This window comes from Gasterosteus aculeatus, chromosome 5 (assembly GCF_964276395.1).
Source record: "Gasterosteus aculeatus chromosome 5, fGasAcu3.hap1.1, whole genome shotgun sequence".
Classification (NCBI taxonomy): Eukaryota; Metazoa; Chordata; class Actinopteri; order Perciformes; family Gasterosteidae; genus Gasterosteus; species Gasterosteus aculeatus.
In genome coordinates, this window is record NC_135692.1 from 16157204 (window position 1) to 16181138 (window position 23935).

The 23935-nt window shown below is 50.7% G+C and overlaps 4 protein-coding genes across 7 annotated transcripts; 2 read left to right on the top strand and 2 right to left on the bottom strand.

The window, feature by feature from the left end:
• Nucleotides 1–614: 614 nt before the first annotated feature.
• prkar1ab (protein kinase, cAMP-dependent, regulatory, type I, alpha (tissue specific extinguisher 1) b) lies at nucleotides 615–8053 on the bottom strand. The gene is made up of 11 exons (XM_040176736.2): nucleotides 7913–8053; nucleotides 6173–6388; nucleotides 5188–5358; nucleotides 5014–5105; nucleotides 4863–4924; nucleotides 4737–4783; nucleotides 4490–4648; nucleotides 4347–4407; nucleotides 4064–4185; nucleotides 3357–3438; nucleotides 615–2944 (listed from the first exon to the last, which is right to left on the bottom strand). Exons 2-11 carry the CDS (start codon nucleotides 6344–6346, stop codon nucleotides 2772–2774), a joined length of 1143 nt encoding a protein of 380 aa, XP_040032670.1. The 5' UTR covers nucleotides 6347–6388; nucleotides 7913–8053; the 3' UTR covers nucleotides 615–2771.
• On the top strand, nucleotides 7960–14147 carry LOC120819385 (WD repeat domain phosphoinositide-interacting protein 1). 2 transcript variants are annotated; one of them, XM_040176731.2, is made up of 13 exons: nucleotides 7960–8100; nucleotides 8591–9326; nucleotides 9887–9969; nucleotides 10282–10451; nucleotides 11038–11134; nucleotides 11211–11308; nucleotides 11399–11491; nucleotides 11580–11650; nucleotides 11911–12018; nucleotides 12147–12311; nucleotides 12401–12508; nucleotides 12595–12746; nucleotides 12843–14147. In XM_040176731.2, the coding sequence occupies exons 2-13, from the start codon at nucleotides 9241–9243 to the stop codon at nucleotides 12962–12964; spliced, it is 1353 nt and encodes a 450-aa protein (XP_040032665.2). In that variant the 5' UTR covers nucleotides 7960–8100; nucleotides 8591–9240; the 3' UTR covers nucleotides 12965–14147. The 2 variants fall into 2 exon arrangements, with proteins under 2 accessions (XP_040032665.2, XP_040032666.2); XM_040176732.2 differs by having other exon boundaries at nucleotides 10285–10451.
• On the bottom strand, nucleotides 13831–18967 carry arsg (arylsulfatase G). Of its 2 annotated transcripts, XM_078102548.1 has the most exons (11): nucleotides 18725–18967; nucleotides 17900–18130; nucleotides 17485–17720; nucleotides 16877–16982; nucleotides 16593–16736; nucleotides 15471–15664; nucleotides 15318–15398; nucleotides 15109–15217; nucleotides 14901–15021; nucleotides 14736–14826; nucleotides 13831–14654 (listed from the first exon to the last, which is right to left on the bottom strand). In XM_078102548.1, exons 2-11 carry the CDS (start codon nucleotides 18115–18117, stop codon nucleotides 14341–14343), a joined length of 1614 nt encoding a protein of 537 aa, XP_077958674.1. In that variant the 5' UTR covers nucleotides 18118–18130; nucleotides 18725–18967; the 3' UTR covers nucleotides 13831–14340. The 2 variants fall into 2 exon arrangements, with proteins under 2 accessions (XP_077958674.1, XP_040032661.2); XM_040176727.2 differs by having other exon boundaries at nucleotides 15318–15664.
• On the top strand, nucleotides 18377–22729 carry LOC120819383 (monocarboxylate transporter 7). 2 transcript variants are annotated; one of them, XM_040176729.2, is made up of 6 exons: nucleotides 18377–18823; nucleotides 19286–19514; nucleotides 19602–19745; nucleotides 19849–19977; nucleotides 20603–21520; nucleotides 21927–22729. In XM_040176729.2, the coding sequence occupies exons 2-6, from the start codon at nucleotides 19289–19291 to the stop codon at nucleotides 22112–22114; spliced, it is 1605 nt and encodes a 534-aa protein (XP_040032663.2). In that variant the 5' UTR covers nucleotides 18377–18823; nucleotides 19286–19288; the 3' UTR covers nucleotides 22115–22729. The 2 variants fall into 2 exon arrangements, with proteins under 2 accessions (XP_040032663.2, XP_040032664.2); XM_040176730.2 differs by having other exon boundaries at nucleotides 18445–18577.
• The last annotated feature ends 1206 nt before the right edge of the window (nucleotides 22730–23935 follow it).

Sequence of the window (23935 nt, forward strand, 5' to 3'; positions counted from 1 at the left end):
CTGTGAGTAACGTAAAACAAGACGAACCACCACAACTATTTTAAAGAGGTCTTTTGAATGCCGATAAGCAGTGAGATCACAACACGTGCTCCGTGCTGCAGGTAAACACCTTCATCAGGACGTCTTCACCAAAACGCAGCGACACAAATTCAGTTTCAACCGTCAAAATGAAGGACGACAGATTAGTGAGCGGAGGTGTGGACTCTTCCTCTTCTTCAGATTCAATGTGGCAAATGTTGGTTGTTTTCGCTGAGCAGAGTACGAATGTTAATAATTAACTTTTAAACTCCCGCTCTTTTTTTGAAAAGAATAATAATAATTGCTTTTAACATATTTAAATGTATGCATCTACAAAGGAGAGGAAAGCTTCACGTTTAAAATGTGTTTATGGCTTTAGATATCAGTCCAGTAGTGAGGAGTTTCTGCAGCAGCCTGCTTCTCCCTGGTGGACAGATGTTGCATTACATCTGTTTTCACAACCAAAAATGAGCGAACTCGGCTTGAAGAGGAATTCCACGTCGTTTTAACGAGTCAAATCGAAATCCACACAAGAACACACACACTAATGAGTCCACTAAAGTAACACAAAAGGAAGAAGCCCGACGCAGAGAGGATTCATTTTTACTTTTTTATTGCTTAAACTGCCATCCGGAACAATCTATACCAAAAGGATAAACATCTTTGCACATACAGGAGGTGGAACTGAACACAGGGTAGAATAGAAAAAGAATGGTCCTCTGATGGCCTGCAGCTCTCGGCGCTGCAGACCCGACGAGCTCACTGAAGGTCGGCTAGCGGGAGTGACGGACGACTACCGTGAGCCCAGGTTAGGTAAGCTAAGGCAAACCGGGACAACTGCAGTGTGCCTAAACATCTGAAAGGAAACCCGATGATGCCGCTATTTACACACACACACACACACACAAAAGAATTCAATAGAATGTGGGTCAAAACCCCCAACGGAGTCATTTCCTGCGGGTCGGGACACGGATCAGATGAACATAAAGAAACCAACAAAGTACTCGCGTGTTCTCGCCAACCTGGCTGCCTTTCAAGCTTATTGGACGTACAAACACACAAACATCTCGATGCCGATGTCATTTCTGGGTAACAGACGAGTGAGGCAGGAATGAAGAGTTAAGCCTATAATCCAGAAGTCAACATTGTGTGTTTTGGTAAAGATCTTTAAAACAAAAAGAACAAAAAAAAAAACACACACACAAAAAGAAGAGATTTAAACATTGTATTCCATCTACAGAGTCATGAAGCAGTTAAGCGAAGGAGAAACAAACCAAATATTTGACAAAGTTCCTGCTTCTGCACGTTTTTTTTTTCTAAATACACGCTTCCATTCACACCGGATCACTGGAGGCCTAAAACATCGCGCCAAGTAAGCGTAGAGAACAGATCACAAGCTACTCTGATGAAAAGACAGCCACCTTTTCAACAGGCAATAAGCAATGACACTAGATTTAAATAAATATCTGCTCACTCTGCCCACCGGCTCCCTGTGATGCTTAATACAGAAATACTTCAGGTGTCCTGAAATTCATAAACCTTCTTGTTTTTTCATTTTTTTATTTTTCTCAAGACTTCACTTCAATAAACCTGGAATTACCCATTTCATCTATTTTTAAAAAGTTTTAACCCATAACGTTTTACACATACGATTACATACGGTTTTTGTCGGTTGACAAGAAGGAGCATTTATTTACTTTGTGGCACTGGACACCTAAAATAGAATTTATGGAAAAATAAGTGTTTACAAAAGACAGTTAAACATATTTCTGTAAGCTCACCATCACTCCAAACCATAAGCTCATCATTTAGTCGTTGATAATAATATAGCTAGGATTGTTTTAACTAGACTAAAACATAGCAGAAGAGTGACCACATTATTTGGTGTGTACTAAAAATAAAAATGGAATACTGGAACACACTTAATACTCTTGTTTGTTTTTTTCCTTCTTTCGTTTTCCCTTATTTCTTCCCCTCAGAGTAGTCAAGGCAGTTCCTGTCTGACCGTTCTACAGACTAAGAGGACACTAAGGGGAATAACTACTTCCTGTTTGGAGCTCCGAATCGCATTCGCGGGACTGTGCATCTTTGCGCTGTGACAATAATGAACGTTTGGCACGAGCCTGGTAGCTGCACAATAAAATAGAGACCTAAAAGTTGTACGAGCTCCCTCCAGCTCGGCGGAACAGACTCGTCAGCGTCTCGTCGTGCCAATCAAAGAAAACCACCAGAGGAGCACAACCGCCGTGGGGCTAAAACCTTAAAAAAAACCTCTGCTAAAAATGGCTGCGATCACATTCTCTCCGCTTCCTTCAACCCTCAACACGGACCTCTGCAACAAATTCACCAAAAAGCGCCACGTGAAGTTTGATTGTCCCGTCTCGTCAGTCGGAGAACTTAAATGTCTTTTCAGATCTCCCGACAATCCCGCTCGGCCTTTTAAGTCTAAAAAGAAAGCGTGACTAGCAAACACAAATGGAACGCAGGTAACGCGTGATGGAACCGTGCCGACGAGGAAGCGGACAGCAGCTGGTACGAGCGCTGGTGAGCGGCGTCGCCGTGACAACTAAATCATCTGTGCGTGTTAAAACAACACAACAAGAAGAGGGAGGTGGGGAGGGGGGAGAGGGGGGGGGCAACGGAACGAAAGTGATGAAAGAAAGCAAATTGCATTGGTGGACCCCAGGTCTAAGAGGAGGGACGGGGGGGTTCAGGGGGGAGAGAGAGTAACAGAGAGGGGGGGGCGGGACCCTTCAGACGGACAGCGAGACGAAGCTGTTGTACTGTTGGATGTTGCGCTTGAGAATGTCTGAACAGGGTCCCAGGACGCGCTCGAAGCGAGGCCGGTCCAGCTTGACGCACTTCAGGGGGCCGCGGGCGACCACGGTGGCGGCGCGGGGGCGGTTCATCAGCAGGGCGATCTCACCTGGACAACACGCACAAATACATAGAAGACACAGGAATCCTTCAGCAACGTAGACATTTAAACCACAAGCTGATCTGGAATACTGAAGCAGGTGCGGCGGCTCGTGGTCGCATGTGGACCTCCGTCACGCCGTCGAGCTCTTGTCTCGTTAGTGCACAACACCAACTTTGGTCTTTGGAGTCTTTCTGCTGGTTTCTGAGGATCGTGGTTTTATCTCCTGACGCCCGCTGCTAATATCACCCGGATTATTTGTATCAGCCACATCCTGATTAATATCGACAACATTATTGATTTTGTCCGCGTGCCGATGCGAGAGAGGGAGACAGGATGTCGTGTGTGTACAGATTGTAAAGCTGTCAGAGGCAAATTTTGGATTTTGGGATGTAGAAAATATATTAAATGTAATTCTTACCAAAGTAGTCAGAGGGTCCTAATCTCCCCACCTCGACAAACTCCTCGTTCTCTGAGCGACGCTGCAACACCGCTGCAGAACCCTGAGGAACACGCACACGCACACGCACACCATGAGTCTTCACCTTGTTAATCTCTTGACTTTAGTTACATAATCACTTATGTGAGAGTAAAAAAAAACACCACCTAAAAGTGCTATTTGTAAATGTTAAAGGAAAATAGGTTATACTTCATAATAAATGTGCATAATATTGTTAAAGTCAGTTAGCCAATACATTTAATATTACGTTTCAACTACACAATGTCACGTAATAGAATCAGCAAAATCATAAATACATTGTCTATTAGGTGACTTCAACGGAATTGTGGGACTAAAAAAGAAACACATTTACATATTTCAGAAGATAGAGCCAGTAATCAGTGACATTGTTGTATTTGATCATTTTAAGGATCACAACAGTTGCAAATTCATTTTCAGTTGACTGACTAATGGTCTCAGTTCAAAGATCAAATACGAGTTTCACATCTCGGTGTTTGAGTGAACTACAAAGAAGTCGTACTAGTTTATAAAAAGACAAAAATAAGAGACAGTCATGTGGATCAACGGTGTAATTCGACTTAATAGAACTGCTTAAACCTCGTAGTTCAAAAAGGTCGAAACCAGGCGCCGTGTCACACGTAGAGCGTGGCCATTGATCACACGCTTACCTCCAAGATGATGAAGAATTCGTCTCCTGGTTCTCCCTGGACAACAATCTTCTGTCCGTCCTCAAACTGGACGGGCTCCAAGGCGTCAGCGACTGTCAGACGCTCCCATTTGTCGAGAGACTCTGGGGGAAGCGACAGACAACCCTCAGAAAAATCAATGATTGAATCCGTTTTGGATTCGTGAGACATTCTTAGCAAACTCCTTCAAGTTATTTTAATCTCACTCGCTTCTCTGCTTCCATTTCTACGCGTTGGGACGAGGAGCCTGGAGGGACGAACTCACCTAAGATGGAAACTTTCCGGAGGAATTCCTCGTACATCTTCCTCTTTCTCAAAGTGCTTCCCTGAAGAGGAGGAGATTCGTGTGGGTGCGTTGTGGTGAAACAGCGGCGCGTCACGAGCAGGGCTCTTCCTGCGTCTCCTTACCATGAGTATTCTCCTGTAGCTGTCTCTGTCGATGCCCCACAGCTTCACGTTGGTCTTGGCCCGAACTGTGGCCGCCCTCGGGGTGCCGTATATCAGGGCCAGCTCTCCGAAGCTGCCCCCCTCCCCGATGCTGGTCACCCAGTCGTTGTTCACATACACCTGGGCACATTAGGGGGAGGGTGGAGACATGTGACAACCACATAAAAGAAACGGCTGATAAAAATCACGACATGGATGAGACACTCACGTCCATCTCCCCCTGGTCGATGACATAGAAGTTGTCTCCTTCGTCACCTGGGTGCAAACGACGAGACTGTTAGCGCCACGCGAGGACTTTAGATCGCGTTTAGATCAGCTTTAGTCGACGACCTACCCTGCAAAATCACCGTCTCCCCAGCGATGTAGGTGACGGGGAACATCGCATCGAATATGTCACTGGAAAAGGAGCAGAGTCGTGAGATGATCAGCTGATCACCAAAACGTTATCAGTAAAGGCTTTTGTTTTTCTGTCCCTCAAGAAGTACCTCCTCTCATTGTCGTCGAGGTGCGAGAAGAGCACGTTCTTCTCAATGGCCTTGGCCAAGGCCGCCATCGTCTTGTAGTCTTTTGGAATGACCTTAGAAAACAACACAGGGGAGTCAGGGCGCGTCCCGCGGCGCTGAAGGAGATGGAAGCGTTGCACGTGAGCTCACATGTACCTTTCGGACGTACGAGGCGGCATCCTCCTCTGTGTAGACCTCCGCGCTGAAGGCTCCTCTCCGCCGGCGACCCTTCACCACCGGGTTCATGGGCGGAGACACCTCCTCGTCACGCGAGTCTGAGCGGGAGCTGCCGGCCTTCTGCTGGTTCTGGATCTGCTTGGCCTCCTCCTGGAGGGGAGGAAGGGGAAGGAGGGGTTTCTTTCTGCAGTCATTTTGAAAAGCAAGTGCTGCATTAATTCCCCCGATACAGACCAGAAAAAAAACTTCCACAAGTGTTTAAAGCACAAATAGAAATGGTCTGAAATCCCCCCGTGTGTTTGTAGCGGTCAGACGGCCTGACAGACCAATTCAGAGATTACAAATTACGAATATACAAACTGTAAGCAGGGAAACTATCTGCAGCAGCGTTTCTCTGATCTTTGTTTTCTTATAGCGGAAAATATTCTAACTTAAATGTCTAAGAATTTAAAAGAGGATGGAAAACTATCAAAAAAAATTCTAAAACAGCTCCTAACTCAAATAAGTAAGCTAGTTTGACGCCAGCTAGTTGTGAGAAAAGTAGCATGTGATTTGGAACTTGCTTCCACCATCCTGTCCAAAGCAGATGTGCACGGATCCAAAAATTGAGCGAGCGCGACACAGAAATAACCTAAAGAAAAGATACATGAAAAAAAGATTTGGCAAACGAGTTAGAAAGCTAATTAGCTTGTTTATAACGTTTCCAATGTTTTTTCTATCGTTACTAATCTTTCTAAGCCAAGCTGCCGTTTTCAGACTGAAGGAATTTGAAAAAGAAAAACATCAGCATACAAAATAAAGTGCTTCAGTCTAAATGAGAAATTGCTTCATCGCTGACATCCACTGACAACTTACAGTTTATGTACATAAATGCAGTTTATGATGCCAATTACCAGCCGACTCGTGAGACAGCAACACTCTGGTGTAATATCGGAGTATTTAAAGATTCGGCTTGGACACAAACCTTCTCCAGCCTCTCAAAGTACTCCCGGAGGAAGGCCATGGGCCGGTCCGGCCTGGAGGTGCACAGCTGGACGATGCAGTCCTTCAGCAGCTGTTGGATGTTGTGTTTCTGCACGTACTGCTCGCACTCCCTCAGGCTCCGCTCCTCCTCGCTGCTCGTACTTCCAGATGCCATGACGACGACCACAAGCCTGCTCTGTGACCTTTAACCTTTTTACTGGAGAGAGTGGACAGTAATGGGAGGGTGGTGGGGGGGTCAGAGTTTCAAATCCACTCCTCTCTCACAACGCAGAGCCACAGGATTACCAGTGAGGGGGGAGGGGGGGCGGCTTTGCATTGTGATGACAAACGGACAGACGGAACCGTAAAGGAGTGAGAGATATCGAGGCAGAGTGCGATGGGGTGTTATTGTGGAGCTAAAGAGACGGAGCGTTCAGTGCGAGCAGTGAAAACGGGTCATGTGATGCGATCACACATATTTGACCACAGACAACAGACTAGAACCGGGTCTATTTACTCAAAACAACTTGCCCTTTTTTTTTTTCTCCCCCCCCCCCCGGCGGCCTGAAAGAAGCCCTCTGTCAGAGCGGCAGCATCACATGCGAGGCCTAATCTCAGGCGACTGGCGAAATGAAGGACAGAGAATCAGTCCCGTGTGAAGCAGATCGAACCGTGAAAACAAGTGCACTTGCTTGTGGTTTCAACATCTCGGCGCTGCTGCTGAAAACAGCGGATCGCAGATCATGTGGTCGGCCACAGAGACGCTCCTTCAGACCCGAATCTGATCAAGCGGTGTTGTCTCAAACAGGAAGGCCTTATAACCAACACGGGCTTGTGAACGAGTGAACAAAGGGACCGATCCCTCCTGACCTTGCAAGAGTGCCATGCATGTGCGTTCGTATACTAAGCCTGGGATCATTTCTAATCAGGCCCAGCGGAGATTACTGGTCATGTTATCAAAGATGAGGCTGACAAAACCTTTATGCAACTGACTAACAGGCAAGGTGGGAACTTTAATCTAAATGCTAGAACTTACAACCAGGTAGAACCAATTAAGAACGGAGACTACAGACGTGATTCCATAAACTGGGAGTACTTTGAATATTTGGTTTGGTGGGAGGACATAATAAACACGTACACGTCCTGACTGCGTTAGCGAGCTGCAGCAGAACATCTAACGTCACTCAGAAGCCGGCTGTCAATTAATCGACAGGAAACACCGCGATGCACAGATGACCTTGCTGGAAAAATGACAGGGCGCCTGGCCGGAGGTCGGACGACCACAGCGCGCCCGCTGCTTTCACAAGCCGACGGAATGTCACCGCCTTCCGGGGCAGAACGGGGCAGCCGTCGCGGTCAGGCGGCTTCACGAGGAGGCGAAAGAGGCCAAACAACTCGGCGGCGAACGGAGCGACGCCGAGGATCCAGCCGGCCCACCCGGGGCGGGGGGCGGCGGCGTCGGGGGCCGGGGAGGAGGACGGGGGGGGGAAGAGACCAGCAAGCACACGAGGTGTGCGCACTTTACGTTGCACGCGTCGGCTCAGTCGGCTCGGGGGGCCCGCGGCGCGTCACCGAGCGCCTCCGGTTCGACGGCCGGCTCGGCGAGCTCGGCGCAAAGGCAAAGCTCTCCTCCGACGACGCCATCTTGAGTTCTATCATAAACAAACGGCAGACGGAGGGAGCGCATTTCGCCGATCCAGAGGTCATGTGACAGGCGGACCGACTGCGCGAGAATACTCACAAGAAAGTGTAAATTCCTGCCGAGCCCTTCGATAGCGACTCGGGACGGGTGGTATTTGTCAAAGCGAACCGTTACGGGATCCTCCTCGCTTCGATCGTTCTTCCCGAGCCCTGGACCGCTGCCCCACCGGATGCGGCTGAGGACCAATCAGCGGCCGTCTGTGACGTCAATCCTCCCCGTTCTGACATGTGAGCTCGTAACCCCTGGCAACCTTAAAGGAGACCGCGCGGAAACCGTGACGTCAAGGAAATAGTTTAGAATTGAGCAGAAGTAGAAGAAGAAGAAGAAAAAAAATCGATTTTTATCTGATTAAAAACGAGCCTGACGGGAACCTCTCGGGGCCGTTTACGTAGACTTTGTGGTTCACTGCAGTGAGCAATAATACTCAAAGGATCAGATTTGATAAGCTGAGGAGAAGTTCTTCCTGATGCGTAGGGAAGTTCAGATATAAAGAAACATATAATGGAAGTACTTGAGTGATTTAAAGTAAAGGAAACTGTAAATGTGCTTTACTTTACCACTGCTAAAGGGAGACGTGATTAATAAAGAAAGGTTGCATGATTTCCTGTCTGTGTCCAATAAATCTATACAATTTTAGGAAACCCATTTAACTTCGTAAAGCTACACGTTTAAATAAATAAATAAACAAAAATGTATGTGTTTCTTTCATATCCTCAGATCGTCTTTGTGTAGCAGTGTCACATCGGGGTCGCTGGGTGTCGCTGCTCGGACGAGCAGGGAAGGAAAAGCTCGACACGTCGCTCATCCAATCAAATCATGAAAACAATTCCTCGTGACCAGACTCAACGTGTAATTAGCCAATCGACTGTATTTTCCGCCAAATGGGCGGCCCGTTTTTATTGGCAACCTTTCCGTCAAATCAACCAAAGGCCTCAAAGATCTCGACCAATGAAAGCGGCGGGCAGGAGGCATGACGCGTCGCGCCCGGCCAATCAGAACGCACCTCACATCGACGCATCCACCCATCAGCTGTTTTTGTTTTGCCGTGTGGATGTTGGAAGTTGATAACGTTAAAAAAAAAAAAAAAACCAACCCGACTCAGGTGTAGCGGCTCCGCCGGGAGCCGTCGTCGTTTCACCTTCGACCCCGTTCACATCTGGGTCAGCGGACCCGGCGCGTCGGTGCGCGCCAGCTGAGCCGGTCCGCCCGGACATTCCGCCCCGCGGAGAGTGTGAGCGTGGCGCTTTTTTTGGGGGGCCGGTGGGGGCAGAGGAGGAGAAGCGGGTTCCGGCCGGGGGATCGACCCCGATTCCCCAAAGGCCGAGCGGCGTCGCGCGGCGGGAGGAGAGGTCGGTTCGGTGGCCGCGATGGAGCCCCGCGAGTCCCGGGACGCGCCGGACGGCGCCGACGCGCACCGAGAATTCATGTGCGCCTCGTTCAACCAGGACACCACGTAAGCGAGCCGCGCGGGACGACGTGAACTCAATCTGCGCGTTGCATAATTATTAACACGTCCCGGTATCCCGTCCGCCTTTCTTGGTAACAGGAGTCCAAACTGAAACCAAGAGCTTCTGGATTCGATCCTGCGCGAGGAAGAGCCGCTTCGACCCCGAACTAAACGATTAGTAACACAACTTGTTGTTTAGTAAGACACAACTCAGTGGGGTCGATTTAAAACGGGCCGCTTTATTCTCACCTCCTTCAGGACACCGGTGACATGACAGGTTATTATTCAGCTTGTAACAGTATCATCGACCCGACACACATGAATGGTGTAGTTATTGTGATTACTACTCATATTATTGATCATGATTAAGGATCGTACATGAGTACACACCATTAGTCGGCGTTGTGTGTATCAAAATGTTGGCGTCACTTGTTGTTGGTGTTGTGTGTGTAATCTATGTGACAGCAGATATAACGCCTCGGATTCCACAGGATTATTCTTTAAATAAATGTAATTGAAAATGGCAACTAAATCTCCTAACAACGGTGTTTGTGTTTCTCTTGCAGTTCTCTATCAGTGGGCACCAAGACGGGCTACCGGCTCTTCTCCGTCACTGCTGTGGACAAACTGGACTGCATCCACGAGGGAGGTAAGACCCATGCTGGAAGTCAAAGTGACGACGACGACGTCGCGTTGCAGTCAGGCGGCGCGGCTTCGCCAAACACCGCGGAGCCCGTGGTCGGGTTGACTCTGGTCACGCAGCGGCGTGTTTGCTCTTCTGCGCGCACAGAGTCAACACAGGAAGTGTGCTAATCCTCCAACGGCCACAGCGAAAGCAGAAGCGCTGAGCTCAAGTCCCCCCGCGGGGGTCGAGGGGCCCGGCGGTCTCTGCTCACGCGCCGTCCATAATGTGGGCTGATTTTAAAGTGAAAGGATGCGACGCTCTCTCCTCTCTCCCCAGTAGAGAGCCCGGACGTCTACATAGTGGAGCGGCTGTTCTCCAGCAGCCTGGTGGTGGTGGTCGGCGTGTCCATGCCGCGGCGGATGAACGTGTACCACTTCAAGAAAGGCACGGAGATTTGTAACTACAGCTACTCCAACAACATCCTCTCCGTGCGCCTCAACAGACAGGTGTGTGGTGGAAATCCCTTGTGAGTGGATTTAGCCCTTGTGAGAGATCAAAAGTGTCTTGAACTTGCTTTGTGATTAAGTATTTATTACTAACTAGAATCTAGAAAAATGATAAAGAATACAGAAATCAATCAATCAATCAATCAGCACGAGCCGTAAGCACAGACAGAAGTCAAATGACTACAATTCAGCTGAAAAGGGACAGAAATGTTCCTTCCCCCAAAAGGAGCAGGAAGAAGTTTCTAGGGGAGACCAGGAGCTTTTATACATCTCTGAAGGTCCGAGGAATGGTAACCACCTGTCGTTTGGGGAACCTCCATGACCCCCTCTTGGTGGGACCTGGTCAATCATATTCGACAGGTAGAGACGGGCGGAAAAGAAGAAGAACACGATACGGTCTGTCCAGGCCTCATATGGAAACCTGGACGCCATCGTGGACACGGTCAGGTCACGAGTTTCCCCCAAAAGAAAAAGGTCACGTACGAGTTCTCGAGACCCTCAAAATGGGGCGTGAATGGGCAGGGAGCGCGTTCACCACGCCTGCAACCCGCGGGTCTAGTTCACCTCTGTTGATCTGTCACCTCAGCGGCTGGTGGTTTGCCTGGAGGAGTCCGTCTACATCCACAATATCAAGGACATGAAACTACTGAAAACCCTGCTGAACACGCCCGCCAACCCCACAGGTAGACCCGCCCCGCCGCACAGACACCCGCGTCCCGTAGAGACGAGTATAAGAGCTTCCTCGCCCCCCTCTCGTAGGCCTTTGCGCTCTCTCCGTCAACCACAGCAACTCCCACCTGGCGTACCCCGGCAGCGCCACCGTCGGAGAGATCACCGTCTACGACGCCAACAACCTGGTAGGCTAGACTTAGACAAACCAGCGCGTCGGCTCCTGCCCGCGCCCCCCCCCCCCCCCGTCCTCACCGGTGCTTTTGCCCCCCCTGCAGAGCACCCTGACGCTGATCCAAGCCCACGACAGCCCCCTGGCGGCGCTCGCCTTCAACGCCTCCGGCACCAAACTGGCCAGCGCCTCGGAGAAGGTGAGGATTCTTTTTCCTTTTAATCCCCCCGTTCTGTTTCGTTGTCCTGCGTGTGATGTTGTTGTTGTCTCCACCTTGTCCTCCGCAGGGCACCGTCATCAGAGTCTTCAGCGTCCCTGAAGGACAGCGGCTCTTTGAGTTCCGCAGAGGCATGAAGAGGTTAGCGCTCACTTATTTTCCCGCGAGACAGACGAGATGGTTTGCGGCGGCGGTTCAAATGAGCCGTCTGTGACTTTTAACTGTTGCTCATGAGGTTAGTGAGGCAGAGACGAGGGGAAACCGACTCAGAGGCACTGTGGAGGCTTTTAACACACTGTGGGGGGAAAAAACAGTCTACACTTGAGCCAATTGTTGTTTTGTGACAAATGTTCTTTCGTTATTCGTTATTTGATTCTCTCCCGTCCCTTCGTCCGTGTCAGATATGTCCGCATTAGTTCATTGTCCTTCAGCGCCGACGCCCAGTTCCTGTGTGCCTCCAGCAACACGGAGACGATCCATATCTTTAAACTGGAACAGCACAGCCCCAGGTACACACACACACACACACACACACACGTTTAGTTGCAGACCTGTAAAATGTCGGACTAGAAGTCTTCCTCCCGCGTGTTGTCCTGATGTAATTCTCCCACGTGCACCGTTAACCGTGTCCTTCCAGTCGAGACGAGCAGTCGCCCACGTGGTCGGCCTACATGGGCAAAATGTTCACAGCAGCCAGCACCTACCTGCCCTCCCAGGTGTCCGACATGATGCACCAGGACAGAGCCTTCGCCACCGTGCGACTCAACACGTCCGGCCTGAAGAACATCAGCGCCCTCGCCACGTAAGGCCGAGCGAGACGAGGGGGGGTTAAGAAGTGTGTTGATGTGTGGTGAATACACATTGTGTGTGCGTGTGCGTTGTGCTGGTCAGGATTCAGAAGCTCCCTCGCCTGCTGGTGGCGTCCTCAGACGGGTCTCTCTACATTTATAACGTGGACCCACAGGACGGCGGCGAGTGCGCCCTGATCCAAAAACACAGGCGCGTATGTCTCATTGAGCCCGGTTTCGCCCTGCGAGTCGCCCGCAGCGGTGTCGTGACGTCCTTGTCCTCCTCCGTCCGCGCAGGCTGTTCGACTCCAGCGAGGAGGAGGTGGGACCGAAGGAGGAGGAGGAGGAGGAGGAGAACCCGGAAGATGTTCCTCCTCAACCAGCCAGCCAATCGTACGCCGCCACTGTGGCTCTGGCCTCGACCCCGCCCTCCTCCACCGCGCTCATGGGTACGTTACCGCCGATCAGAACCCTCCCAGCGTCCCCAAACCCCCGCTGCGTGCCGCGTGCACAAATGGCCTTCCTCCTCCCTTTCCCCCGCCCAGGTTACTCCGAGGAAGGTGGAGCCCAGAAGGGGGAGGTCATCCCGGAGCACGAGTTCGCCGAGGGTCCCGTCTGTCTGGACGACGAGAACGAGTTCCCCCCCTTCGGCAACCAGAGCAATTGACCCGATGCCTCTCACGGGACATCCCATCCGATCCCTGCGTAGCAGCGAGGCGCGTTCCAAGCAGGAAGTGGCGACATGGCGACACCCCCCCGACCTTCCACGCGTACCGTACCGCCTGCTGGCTTTGGCCAGAATGTTACTTCCTGGTGTTTCTGTGTTCTGCGTCCCTCACTTGTTGTAATGACTAAAGAAAGTTTAAAAAAAAAAAAAAAAAAAGGGGGGGGGCGCAAGATCCGAATTTACATGTTATATATTCTACGGATCAAAGACCCGCTAACTAACCTGCTACGAACAAACAAGCGTTCTCACAACGGAACCCTGACAAAACCGTGATGTTATTGTTGCACATTATCATAGCAGCAGCGAGACGTGCATACGAGTGTATTATACTGAGTATATTGTGAGCAGACTGAATGCATGAAGGTAGAAGAAACAGGCAGGCAAGACCCCCCCCCCCCCCCCCCAAAAAAAAGAGGTCACTTTGAAGGTCATTTTAGCCGCTTCTAAACAAGGTAACTGCACTCAGACAACAAGATAAATACAATATGAAATGAGTCCGTGACGATCGTTTCTCACTTAGATGTCTTGGAAATAGGAACCTGAACTTGTATAATGAGGAAATGGGATCGATCGGGCCTGAGGAACGTCGTCAACGGGCATTAAATGTGACACAGGAGGGAGAAATGTGGTGTGACTCCCCTTTAAACGGTGATACATGCAGCAATAATGATGTGATTCCAGCTGTCATAGTAAATAAGACACCAAACACCTGCCGGGTCCTGAATGCAACCTGGTGACAAAAGGTGGGGAAGTCGTCAGCGAACTGTGTGCAGCTCCATGCTGAAGCAAAGTTACAGGTCCTTGAATTTCAGTTGTATCCGAATATATTTTATTTACTACAAATTATGCTGAATACAGTACGTTAACATTTCATTTTTACTTTGATGTATAAAATGTTTTCAGTATTACACATAGACCTACAATGCGGAAATATACCTGGAGGATTTTTATCGTGTGTATAATGTGTATATATAACATTTCTACATAGTACTGTTGTAATAATTATCATGGACATATTTGATTTGCCAAAAGGAGGCGCTGCTAGGACACCCGCACGCCGCTTTGACCCGCTCAATACTGGACATTGACACTAAAGACTCATTAAAGCTGAAAAGTGATTCAACCTCTGCGTGGTGTCCTTCTCATGTGTGTTGTTTTCACCTTTTATTGAATGTCACATCCAACCAATGACAATGAAGCTCACATTAATAAACATCAATTCACTGTAAAATTGTTATTGTTGATCCCAAAATTCCAACCTTTGCTCGACAGAAGCGCGTCTCTGCTCCTCTTTGCCTGCGTGCTTCTCTTTTAGCCTATTGTGTGTGTGTGTGTGTGTGTGTGTGTGTGTCTGTGTGCGCGTTGCACCGGCACGCGGCCCGCGTCGGCTCGCAGCAGGGCGCCGCTGACGCGTTCGTGCTGTAGTCCGCCGTGGACACGGACCCGTCGGTGGCGATGTCCCACAGCAACGCCTCCCTGCCGCGGGCGACCCTCTCCGCTATCGCCCGGTACTCGGGCGTCCCGACCCGCAGGGGCGTTTCCTCCGCCTCGCCGCGCTGCAGGTCAAAGATCAGCGGCGGCTCGTGGAGCTGCGGCCTCCCCGTTGCGCCGCCGCACGCCTCGGCCGCCCCTGCGAGGAGAAGAGGACGTGTGTGCGCGCGACACGGAGCGCGGCGCTGCAGCGCGGACACACGCGCGGTGCGACTCGTACCTGTGATGTAGAAAGCTTTGTGTGTCCCCGTCCGAACGGTCTGCAGGTCACCGAACCTCCCCGCTGCTCCGCTGTTGGGGTGGAACAGGAACTACGGGAACCAAGAACTTAGCGGGAACCTGATCCTCCACACCGTTATTTTTTTTTTTTACAAACAAGAAGTACCTCGTGACCCGTCTGTCCCCCGTGCAGGAGGACATTTGTGGCGTCAATGCCATCGTAACGTCTGTCCACGGGAGGAGAAACCTCGGCCAGGGACAGGAGGGTTGGGAAGATGTCCATTCCGCTGCAAGAGGACGTCACGTTCTTTTAGACCTTCGACCTGCTGGTGTTCTGAAGTTTTTCACTCAAGCGCCTCCGCTTATTGACGCACCTGAGCAGGGCGGAGCTGGTGGTGTTTGCGGGGATCCTCCCGGGCCAATAAGCCACCGTCGGCACCCGGTGACCCCCCTCCCAGGTCGTCTGCTTGGCCGAGCCGCCGCCTAAGACACACAAAGACGACGACGACGACCTCGGGGGCGTGAGGACCAATAGCAGCGCACCCGTCATAACGCATGGGGGGGGGCGGTTGGTTTTTCATACCTCTGCTGCGCTGCCACTTTCCCACAAAGGGCCCCACGCTTCCCGAGTACTGGCACTTCCTCTCCCAGGGCCCGTTGTCCCCTAAACACAACAGCACACATCGGAGAACCGGCCCGCTGACGCGACCCGTCCGCGCGGGGAATCGCCACTGACCGGTGAACAAGATGAGCGTGTCGTCTTTGTCCGCCGTGTCCGAGGCGCTCTTCACCGCCCCCACCAGGCGGTCCATCTCCCGCAGGCTCGCGGCGAACACGTCGGCGCCGGAGGCGTCCGGGGCCGGCGGGGGGGTGAGGGGCACGTGCACGTGAGCCAGCGCCATGTAGAGGAGATAGGGCCGTCCCCGCTGCCTGCACGCACAGGGGAGGGCCGCGCTGCGCTCGTCAAGACGGTTCCACTTTCAACACGCACGGCCGCCAAATGTGTTACAGAACTAGTTGCACAACGGGAACATCTGTGTTTATATTTACGCAGCGAGCGACTCGCCGCTCAGAGGGTCAGACAGCGATGTGCGATGTACATGTTGTGCAACTCGTCAGCAATACGGCCAAGCAGCATTCTGGGACATATTCTGGTCTGTGGTCAGCACATGACTGACAGCGATACTGGTTCACACGGCTCTCTAATGTATGACGGCCAGAGGCCAGACAGCTGGAAACAGCTGGATTCACCCTCTCTCTCACACACACACACACACACGATACAGTAATGGGAGATTAACCAGATAAACAGATCCAGCTTTATATTAGTGAACTAAATTCTCTTCATACTTGAGTATCAACACATTTGAATAAAACGTATCTTCCAAAAACGCTGTAGAAAAACCAAACATAGTGAGTCTGCACCGTTTGCCCTCGGGTGACATATTCCTAATGATAAATCCGATTAACACGGAAAGATCGGCGGTCAAAGTCTGCAGATAATCTGCTTCGTGCTGCGCAGAACTGGAGCCTTTCCGTCCCGCGTGGATCATTTGTAGCCTTTTTGGGAGACAAACAACAACGAGGTACTAGAACACACTGACTGGTAAACGATCACCAGCTGACATAAAGTAGGCCAGAAATGTGCTCGCCCAAAGTTCATTTACTTACTGCCCCGTACAAATTGGTTTATTAGTGGTTACCAAATACTGCAGAAATCACCCTTCACTTAAGCACATTAATCAGGAGCTTCCTGACTGTTTCCTGAGTGAGTGAAATGCTGAAGTTTGTCGCTGGATTTACTTGATGTGGCGTTTGACGCGTCGCAGTGTTTGTTTGCGTTGAGTGTCGCCAGTACCTCGCGGCGTGGATGATCCTCGTGGCGGCAGACGCGTACCGCTCCGTCAGCGTCCACGGGTCGAGCGGCTGCTCCACAATCCGGCTGTTCTCCATCAGGGGAAGGCCCACTTTGGAATAACAGTCACGCGGGCGCTCATGCGATCTGAACCACAACGGAGAGGAACGACATTACTTGTCGAGTTTGCAGGATCTTGTAAAGTGAAGGAAAAAAAGACGACAAATAAAACTAAATCCATTTACGGAGAGAGAGAGAGAGTCGCGTTTGTCACGCAGGAGACACACCTGGTCAGCGCAGAGTCACAGGCGGGACACGGGGGCAGGTTGTAACCAGGTGCGTCCGTGCAGCCCATGTCATTGCTGTAGGGGACGCCGAGGTAGTAGTCGAAGCCTGCCCAACAAACGGGACACATCTCAACTTTAACGCTTCACTAACAGGAGTTTTTTGACTTTGGACAGAGTAGATTCCCTCGCTAATTGGGTGTTCGGGTTTGGTCCACCACAAAAAGACTCTCTGAACATGTGATCGGTTTCACTGAAGCTTATGAAACTAAAAGGGTGAGAAGACGGGGGATTCCCGCGCATTCCCGTCTGCGAGTTAAACACTCGGGGGGGATGTTGTTGAGTCAGCTGCAGGCCAAAGGTCCACAGCAAGCGGGACATCGGCGGGGAGGTTTTGTCCTTCGCAGTCTTTCCCCTGCAGCGAGCGAGGGGAGGGGGGACGGAACGGGGGGGGCTGTGCACGGAACATGCATCTAGAACAGCTGAGAAAGACTTCCTGGCACCATGAGACTGAACAGGAAATACACAGCGTAGCAGCGAGGGATGCGTTTAGCCGTGACGCACGCCCCTCTCAAAAGGTCGCGGGTTCAAAACGTCGAGCTCCTGCTCACCTCTGCTGGTTGGACCGTACGGCCCGTTGTGGCCGAGGTGCCATTTCCCGATCATGGCGGTGTGGTACGCGGCTTTCTGCAGCAGCCGGGGCAGGGTGACTTCGGACAGAGGCAGACCGGCCACGGAGCTCGCAGCAAAGTTGTGAGTCACGCCGTTCCTCAGGCCGTAGCGGCCCGTCAGGATGGCCGCGCGGGACGGGGAGCAGGTGGAGGCGGGGGAATGGAAATCCGTCAATCTGGAAGAAGTTGGGATATTTTTAAGGACGCTTAACCTTGTTGGCACGTCCCGTGCGGTGCAGACCGTGAAGATTATCAGAGATAATCAGGTGTGTAGGATCTAAGCCAGGCTCTGGTGGGATGAGAACGCAGAGCTGCTCAGTAGATCGGCCGCAGGATGAAGGAGCGAAGCGTTTACCGAAGCCCTTGCTCAGCCATCAGGTTGAGGTGGGGCGTGTTGTTGGACTTCCCTTCGCCCTGGTTAGCATCCAGGTCGCCCCAGCCGATATCGTCGGCCAGTATGATGATGAAGTTGGGCTTCTTCACACGGGCTCCATGTCGGGACGGCGCGTGGAGCAGCAGACCACACATCAGCATCAGCATCCCGGGCAAGAGAAGCGGGGTTAAGGCCCCCATGTCGGGCAGAGATCTGGAAAGTCAGTTCATTGAACTTTAGTTGGCACGAGCTTCACGTGACGACACTCAAGACCGATGACCTCATCCGTAACAGCATCCTGTCATTACCGCCGACACACAGGGGTGGAAAGAACATAAAAACAGAGATATCAGCATGCAACGTTGCATAACAAAACCACAGAAGAAGAAGTCTACGCCGTCCCTCCCCCGGTGGGAGGACGTGTAGGTGCGGGGAAGGATTCGAACATTTCTCACGCTCTATCCCACGAGGTACGACGTGTCCTGAGCCACTACTGCCCACCGCCGCAGGGGGTTGTGGGGGAGAACCGTCTGTAAGCTGATGCCGTTAAACCCTCACCCACCCATCGGGGGGGGAGGTATGAGGGGGGGGAGCATGTCGTTAGGCGGGAAGGCACGCGGAGTCATCGAGGAACCTTAAAGCCGCTGCGGCCGCAGACAGGTGAGAGGCGCGCGACGCCGACTCCTTCTTCCCCGGACGCGAGCAGGACGCGAGGAGGACGCGAGCGGAGCGGAGCGGAGCGGAGCGGGACGCGGCCCGGACGCCGGGAATCGAGCGCGCGGCTCGGGAGGAAGAAACGTTACTCACGAAGTGTGAAGCGTGTTGGGGTCCAAACGTCCACCGGACCGACAGCGTTGCGTCAGCCGTCCAAACCAAACCACCCCCCGTTAATTAGGGGGGGAAACGGTGAGTGGACGGGTTTAAAGTTAAACGACACACGTGTTTAACTAAACGTGACTTAAACGCGTTTGTTAAGTAATTTGCTATTTCTTAAAAACAACAACAAGCTGCACGAGGGTCTGTTTCTGTAAGAGAGAGACAATGATTTACGATCCCGACCCGCCCGCGAGGGGGCGCTGTACCATTTAGATATCCACAATAAAACGTATTCAGAGTAGAGTTTTTTTAAAAACTTTTTATTCCTTTATTTTTAAACTGACCCATAGCCTTATATTTAATTTTATTCTTGCCCTATGTTGTCTTATCTGTCTTATTGTCCAACTGTCTGCTGTCATGCACCAGTCGCCAAGTCAAATTCCTTGTATGTCTGACATATTTTGGTTATAAATGATTCCTGAAATACATTTAAAGAAATCAACAGCTTTGCTCGTTATCACATTTCTATTTTTCGGTTGCGTGTCTTCACAGGCCATGTCTCTGTGGACGCGTTTCTTGGGGCCCAACGTGTACCCGGAGGCCCCCGACGGAGGCTGGGGATGGGCGGTCGCTGCTGCCTTCTTCTTGGTGGAGGCTTTCACCTACGGTACCATCAAGATCTTTGGCATCTTCCTCCAGGACCTGATGGAGGAGTTTGGCGAGACAAACAGTCGGGTCTCCTGGGTCGTCTCCATCTGCGTGTTCGTCATGACCTTCAGCGGTGAGTACAGCTGATGAAGTAGAGTACGGACCGCGGAGTGAAATAATGGTGAGGTTTTGAGAATTCACGTTCCGTATTTGGCCTCAGGTCCTCTCTCAGCTGGGATGACGAACCGCTTCGGGTTCCAACTTGTTGTAATGACTGGAGGACTGCTTATTGCCACCGGCACCATAGCAACCAGCTTCACCAGCTCCATCAATCAAATGTACATCACCTACGGTGTAATTGCAGGTGCTTAATTGCTTTCTTGTTCCCATGTCTGAACGTCACATTGAGCTCATTTCATTTGGAGATGACGTACAGTGTGAAATCTTGAATCTTTTCCACTCTGAAGGTTTTGGCTACTGTCTGACCTTCCTGCCCACCGTGACCATCCTTTCCCAGTATTTCACACGCCGGCGGTCTCTGGTCATCGCCGTGGCCTCGACCGGAGAGTCCCTGTCCATGTGTGCACTGGCACCAGGCGAGCGCCGCAGCCTCCACAGACGTTCTATGCACACGGTTACATACATAAAACACGCCTTTGTACGGGGGTTATGAAAACCACCCGATCTATTCTTTTGTGTTGGACTTTGCACTCTTTATCTCAGGAGATTAGACACGTCGTTATGTGACTTCTCTAGTCTCAAACAATGTGAAAAGACATATTTGTATTAGAGGATTCAGAGGCTTAAGTTCAGCTCTAAAATACATTTTTCTTTTCTATGTAAAAAAAATAACCAAGAAAAGAGTTAAAACCACTATTAAGTCATCCGTGTAAAACCCACGAATAGTAACACTTGCATTGACCCTCGTGAACACGGGGCACTGTAGCTTATTTTGAGTCATTCCCACATGCTAATAAAAAGCCCGTTACAAACTATACACTTTGTAAAGCCTAAAGTGGAACCTGAGCTACAAACTGAATACAGTAATTAAGAGATCAACACGTTGTTGTTGTTGTGCTTTCATTGGAATAGCTGAGAACAGAAATACTTTTCTGGCCTTTTCCTTTAATATAAAAACACACGTTCCTTTCATGCTGAAGGCCCTTACGACCTCATTGTGACATCAGTTTTCTGTACTGAACACCTCCTCCTGCTCCTCAGCCTTTTCTGCACTGAGGGACGTTATTGGCTGGCGACGTACCATGGCGGTGATCGGAGGCCTGCAGACCATCATAATCCTCTGCGGAGCTCTGCTTCGGCCGATCGTCATCATCAAGCCCGGAGCGACCGACGGATCGTCCTCAAAGCAGATGGAGGATCTCCGTACGTCAGAAGATGCTACGGGCGCAAACCTGGACGACTCCACGGTGAACAAAACCTCACGTGCACAAAACTCCGTGGTCGCTGCGCTCAACGGTGTCCAGGCTCTCCAGGGCACAGACAGCAGCAGCTCGGAGGAGAAGACACTACTGGGCGAAGAAGCGAGGACGTCTGCGGAAACCACGACGGGCTCTGAGACGAAGCAGAAAGGGAGCGACGCCGCCGAGAAACGGGCGACGAGCCCCGCCGGCCAGAAGCCGCCTCCCAGGAATTCCAAGCTTCTAGATTTCTCCGTCCTCGGGGAGTGCAGCTTCATCCTCTACTCTCTGTTCGGGCTGTTCGCCACGCTGGGCTTCTTCGCCCCGCCGCTCTACGTCATCGAGCTGAGCGTGAGCCGAGGCGTGGAGCGGGACACCGCCACCTACATGCTCTCCGCCATGGCCGTGGCGGAAATCGCCGGCCGCCTCTCCATCGGGTGGATCCTGACCCGGGAGCGCTTCAGGCAGAAGAAGCTGCTGGTGCTGCTGGTGTGCGTGGTCGGGATGACGGCGGATCTGTTGGGGTTCACGCAGGCCTCGGAGTTCTACGGCCTGGCGGCGTGCTGCGGTTTCTTCGGCTTCTTCATGGGGAGCATATCGTGCAGCCACATCCCCATGCTGGCTGAGGACGACGTGGTGGGGATCGAGAGGATGTCCTCCGCCGCCGGCGTCTACGTGTTCATACAGAGCTTTGCTGGGCTGGGCGGACCCCCGCTGGGAGGTAAAAGGCATCTTGCGGCGAGGAGGTTTCACTTTCCGGCAGCTTTTGTCTTCTGGAGACACGAGGACGATGACATCAAGTATTATCGACCTTCTGGTGAAAATAGCTGATGCCTGCTTCAAATAGCTACATGCATTATTTAGTGCCATCCATTTTCCTCTCCTTATTCGGGGTCAGGACGTGGATAATTCCGCTTTTCAGTACGATAAAGTTAAGGGACGTGGAGAAGACGCATGAACTAAAAGGTGGAAGGCAAAATATCCACACCAAATACTACATTTCCCATAATTCAGCTTGATGGCTTTATCTTAGTTTCCTTTCCTGATAGAGTCCAGTAACCTGGATGAAATCACTATGACATCATCAGGGTTATTTTCTCAGCTCACCTCTACCCCCCCCCCCTCAGGCGTGCTGGTGGATGCGACTCAGAACTACGGATCGGCCTTCTACTCCTGTGCAGCCGGCATGGGACTGGGCGCCCTGTTCCTGGCCTTGGTGAGACCTGCTAAGAAAGGAGTGCTCTGCAGGAGCAGGAAGTCCAAGCAGCCAGAAGGCAACCATGAGAAGAACGGGGACTCCGAGTGCAGCGCATGAACGGGAGGATCTGGAGAAGCATCGGAGAAGAGCAGCAGAGGTCCTATGAGGGTAAAACGGAGTCTAAAGACGACAGTATTCAGGTGTTGAAGTTAGAAAATAAAGAGAAAGACCAAAGTCTTTATGATCCAGGAACATTCTTTAGAACGTTTTGCACACTGTGCCTTCCCGTATGTACCAAACTGTGTTTAATTCTACAGGCAATGTCCTGGAAATGCTTTAAAGTTGGACCACTAAATGAGCTTCAGGTGACTCCAGCTGGTGTTGTGGTCTTTAGCTCACAAGTAGAGCTGTAACGTGTGGACAATGGATTGATGAAGCTTCCAGATGCTGCACAGTGCAAAATGTAACACAATTACTTGATAAACTAATAACCTGCCTGCAAACAAAGCAAAGCCATACAATGTGATTCAAATGTAGCTGTGAGAACAGTAAATTGCACAAATTCTGTAACGTGTAGAAAACGCATGAAGCTCAGGAGTGTAAACGTGTTTCTGACCAAACCGTTGCTAAGCTGACCGTGGAATGTTATGTAGTGTAAGACGTCAGAAATCAAACTATTTTTCTATTCTTTTTCATGATAATGTGGTCATAATAAAGCAAGAGTGACACGAATCACATGATTACGCTGACTTTTTTTTTTTATACACCTCAACTTATTCAACTGCTATTGGGCTGGTCACATGATTTTGCTTTGATATATTATTTATATAATTTATGTACAAATGGCAAATTATTTCCATTCAGAAAATATATTAAACGGAACTCAGCATTTCATCCTGTCGAGAAAAACAAAATTGCCATTTGACCTTGTGACCCCTCTGGTTATCCTGAGATTTGCTGAAACTGAAGAACAATGTGGACTCTGTTTCACCTTCAAATAGCAGCACAAATGTTCTGCAGACTTGTGAACAAGTAGAATATTCATCTCGTGGCCACAGTGGTTTTGGAAATGTGGAGCACAGACTGAGGCTGGTCTGGATCCTCCACCCTGACCACGCTCCACCCAGGGCAGGCCTGTGGAACACGGGTAAACTTTCACTTAAAGGAGGTACGAAAAAGGGCATAAAGGCACACGTTCTGTTTTCTATGGAAGATGTTTTTTTTACCATTTTGAAACCAATGGCGACCTGCAGCTTGCAAAGGCAGATACACACAGCTCAACCACTGGCTGTGCTTTATTTATTACGCTTTACTTCAAACATGTGGCCCAACTCGCCACCGGCAGTATTGAGTGTTTTCATCAATAGTGAGGACGTTTGGCCAGACCGCTCAAAGTGCAAAGGGAGTGAGGGGTGGAGCGTGTTTGTCAGGATGGAAGCAGCAAGGGGCTGGTGATGGGGTGATGGGGGGAGGGGGTTGATGTCCATTCACAAACACAGAGTAGCCCCCCTGCTTCAGCCGCTCAGCAGAGCTGCAGCTGTCTGAGTAGTCGTCAGTGTCAAACACTAAATCCTGCAAGCACACAACTCACAGGATGTAGGCACCTAAACTAAAAGCTCCCCAGGCTTTTGCACAGCGCCACCTCGTGGCAGCTTAGCCACAGTACATCATCAGAGACCACTGACAACGTTGAGTGTGTATATGATCCACTTTGTTCAAAAATATATCTCAAGTCTGATGCAATATTTATTTTAGTATCGTCCTGGCGTTTCAACAGCACATGTACAGTATGGTGAGGTCTCCTGAAGGCCAAAAAAGGCATCTTTATTGTTAGTAATGTAAAACGTGGAATATAATGCATGGCAGAAAATCTGACAATATAATATATAGAAAAAATGGATGGAAAATAAAATCCAAATGGACACGTGGAGGGTTTAT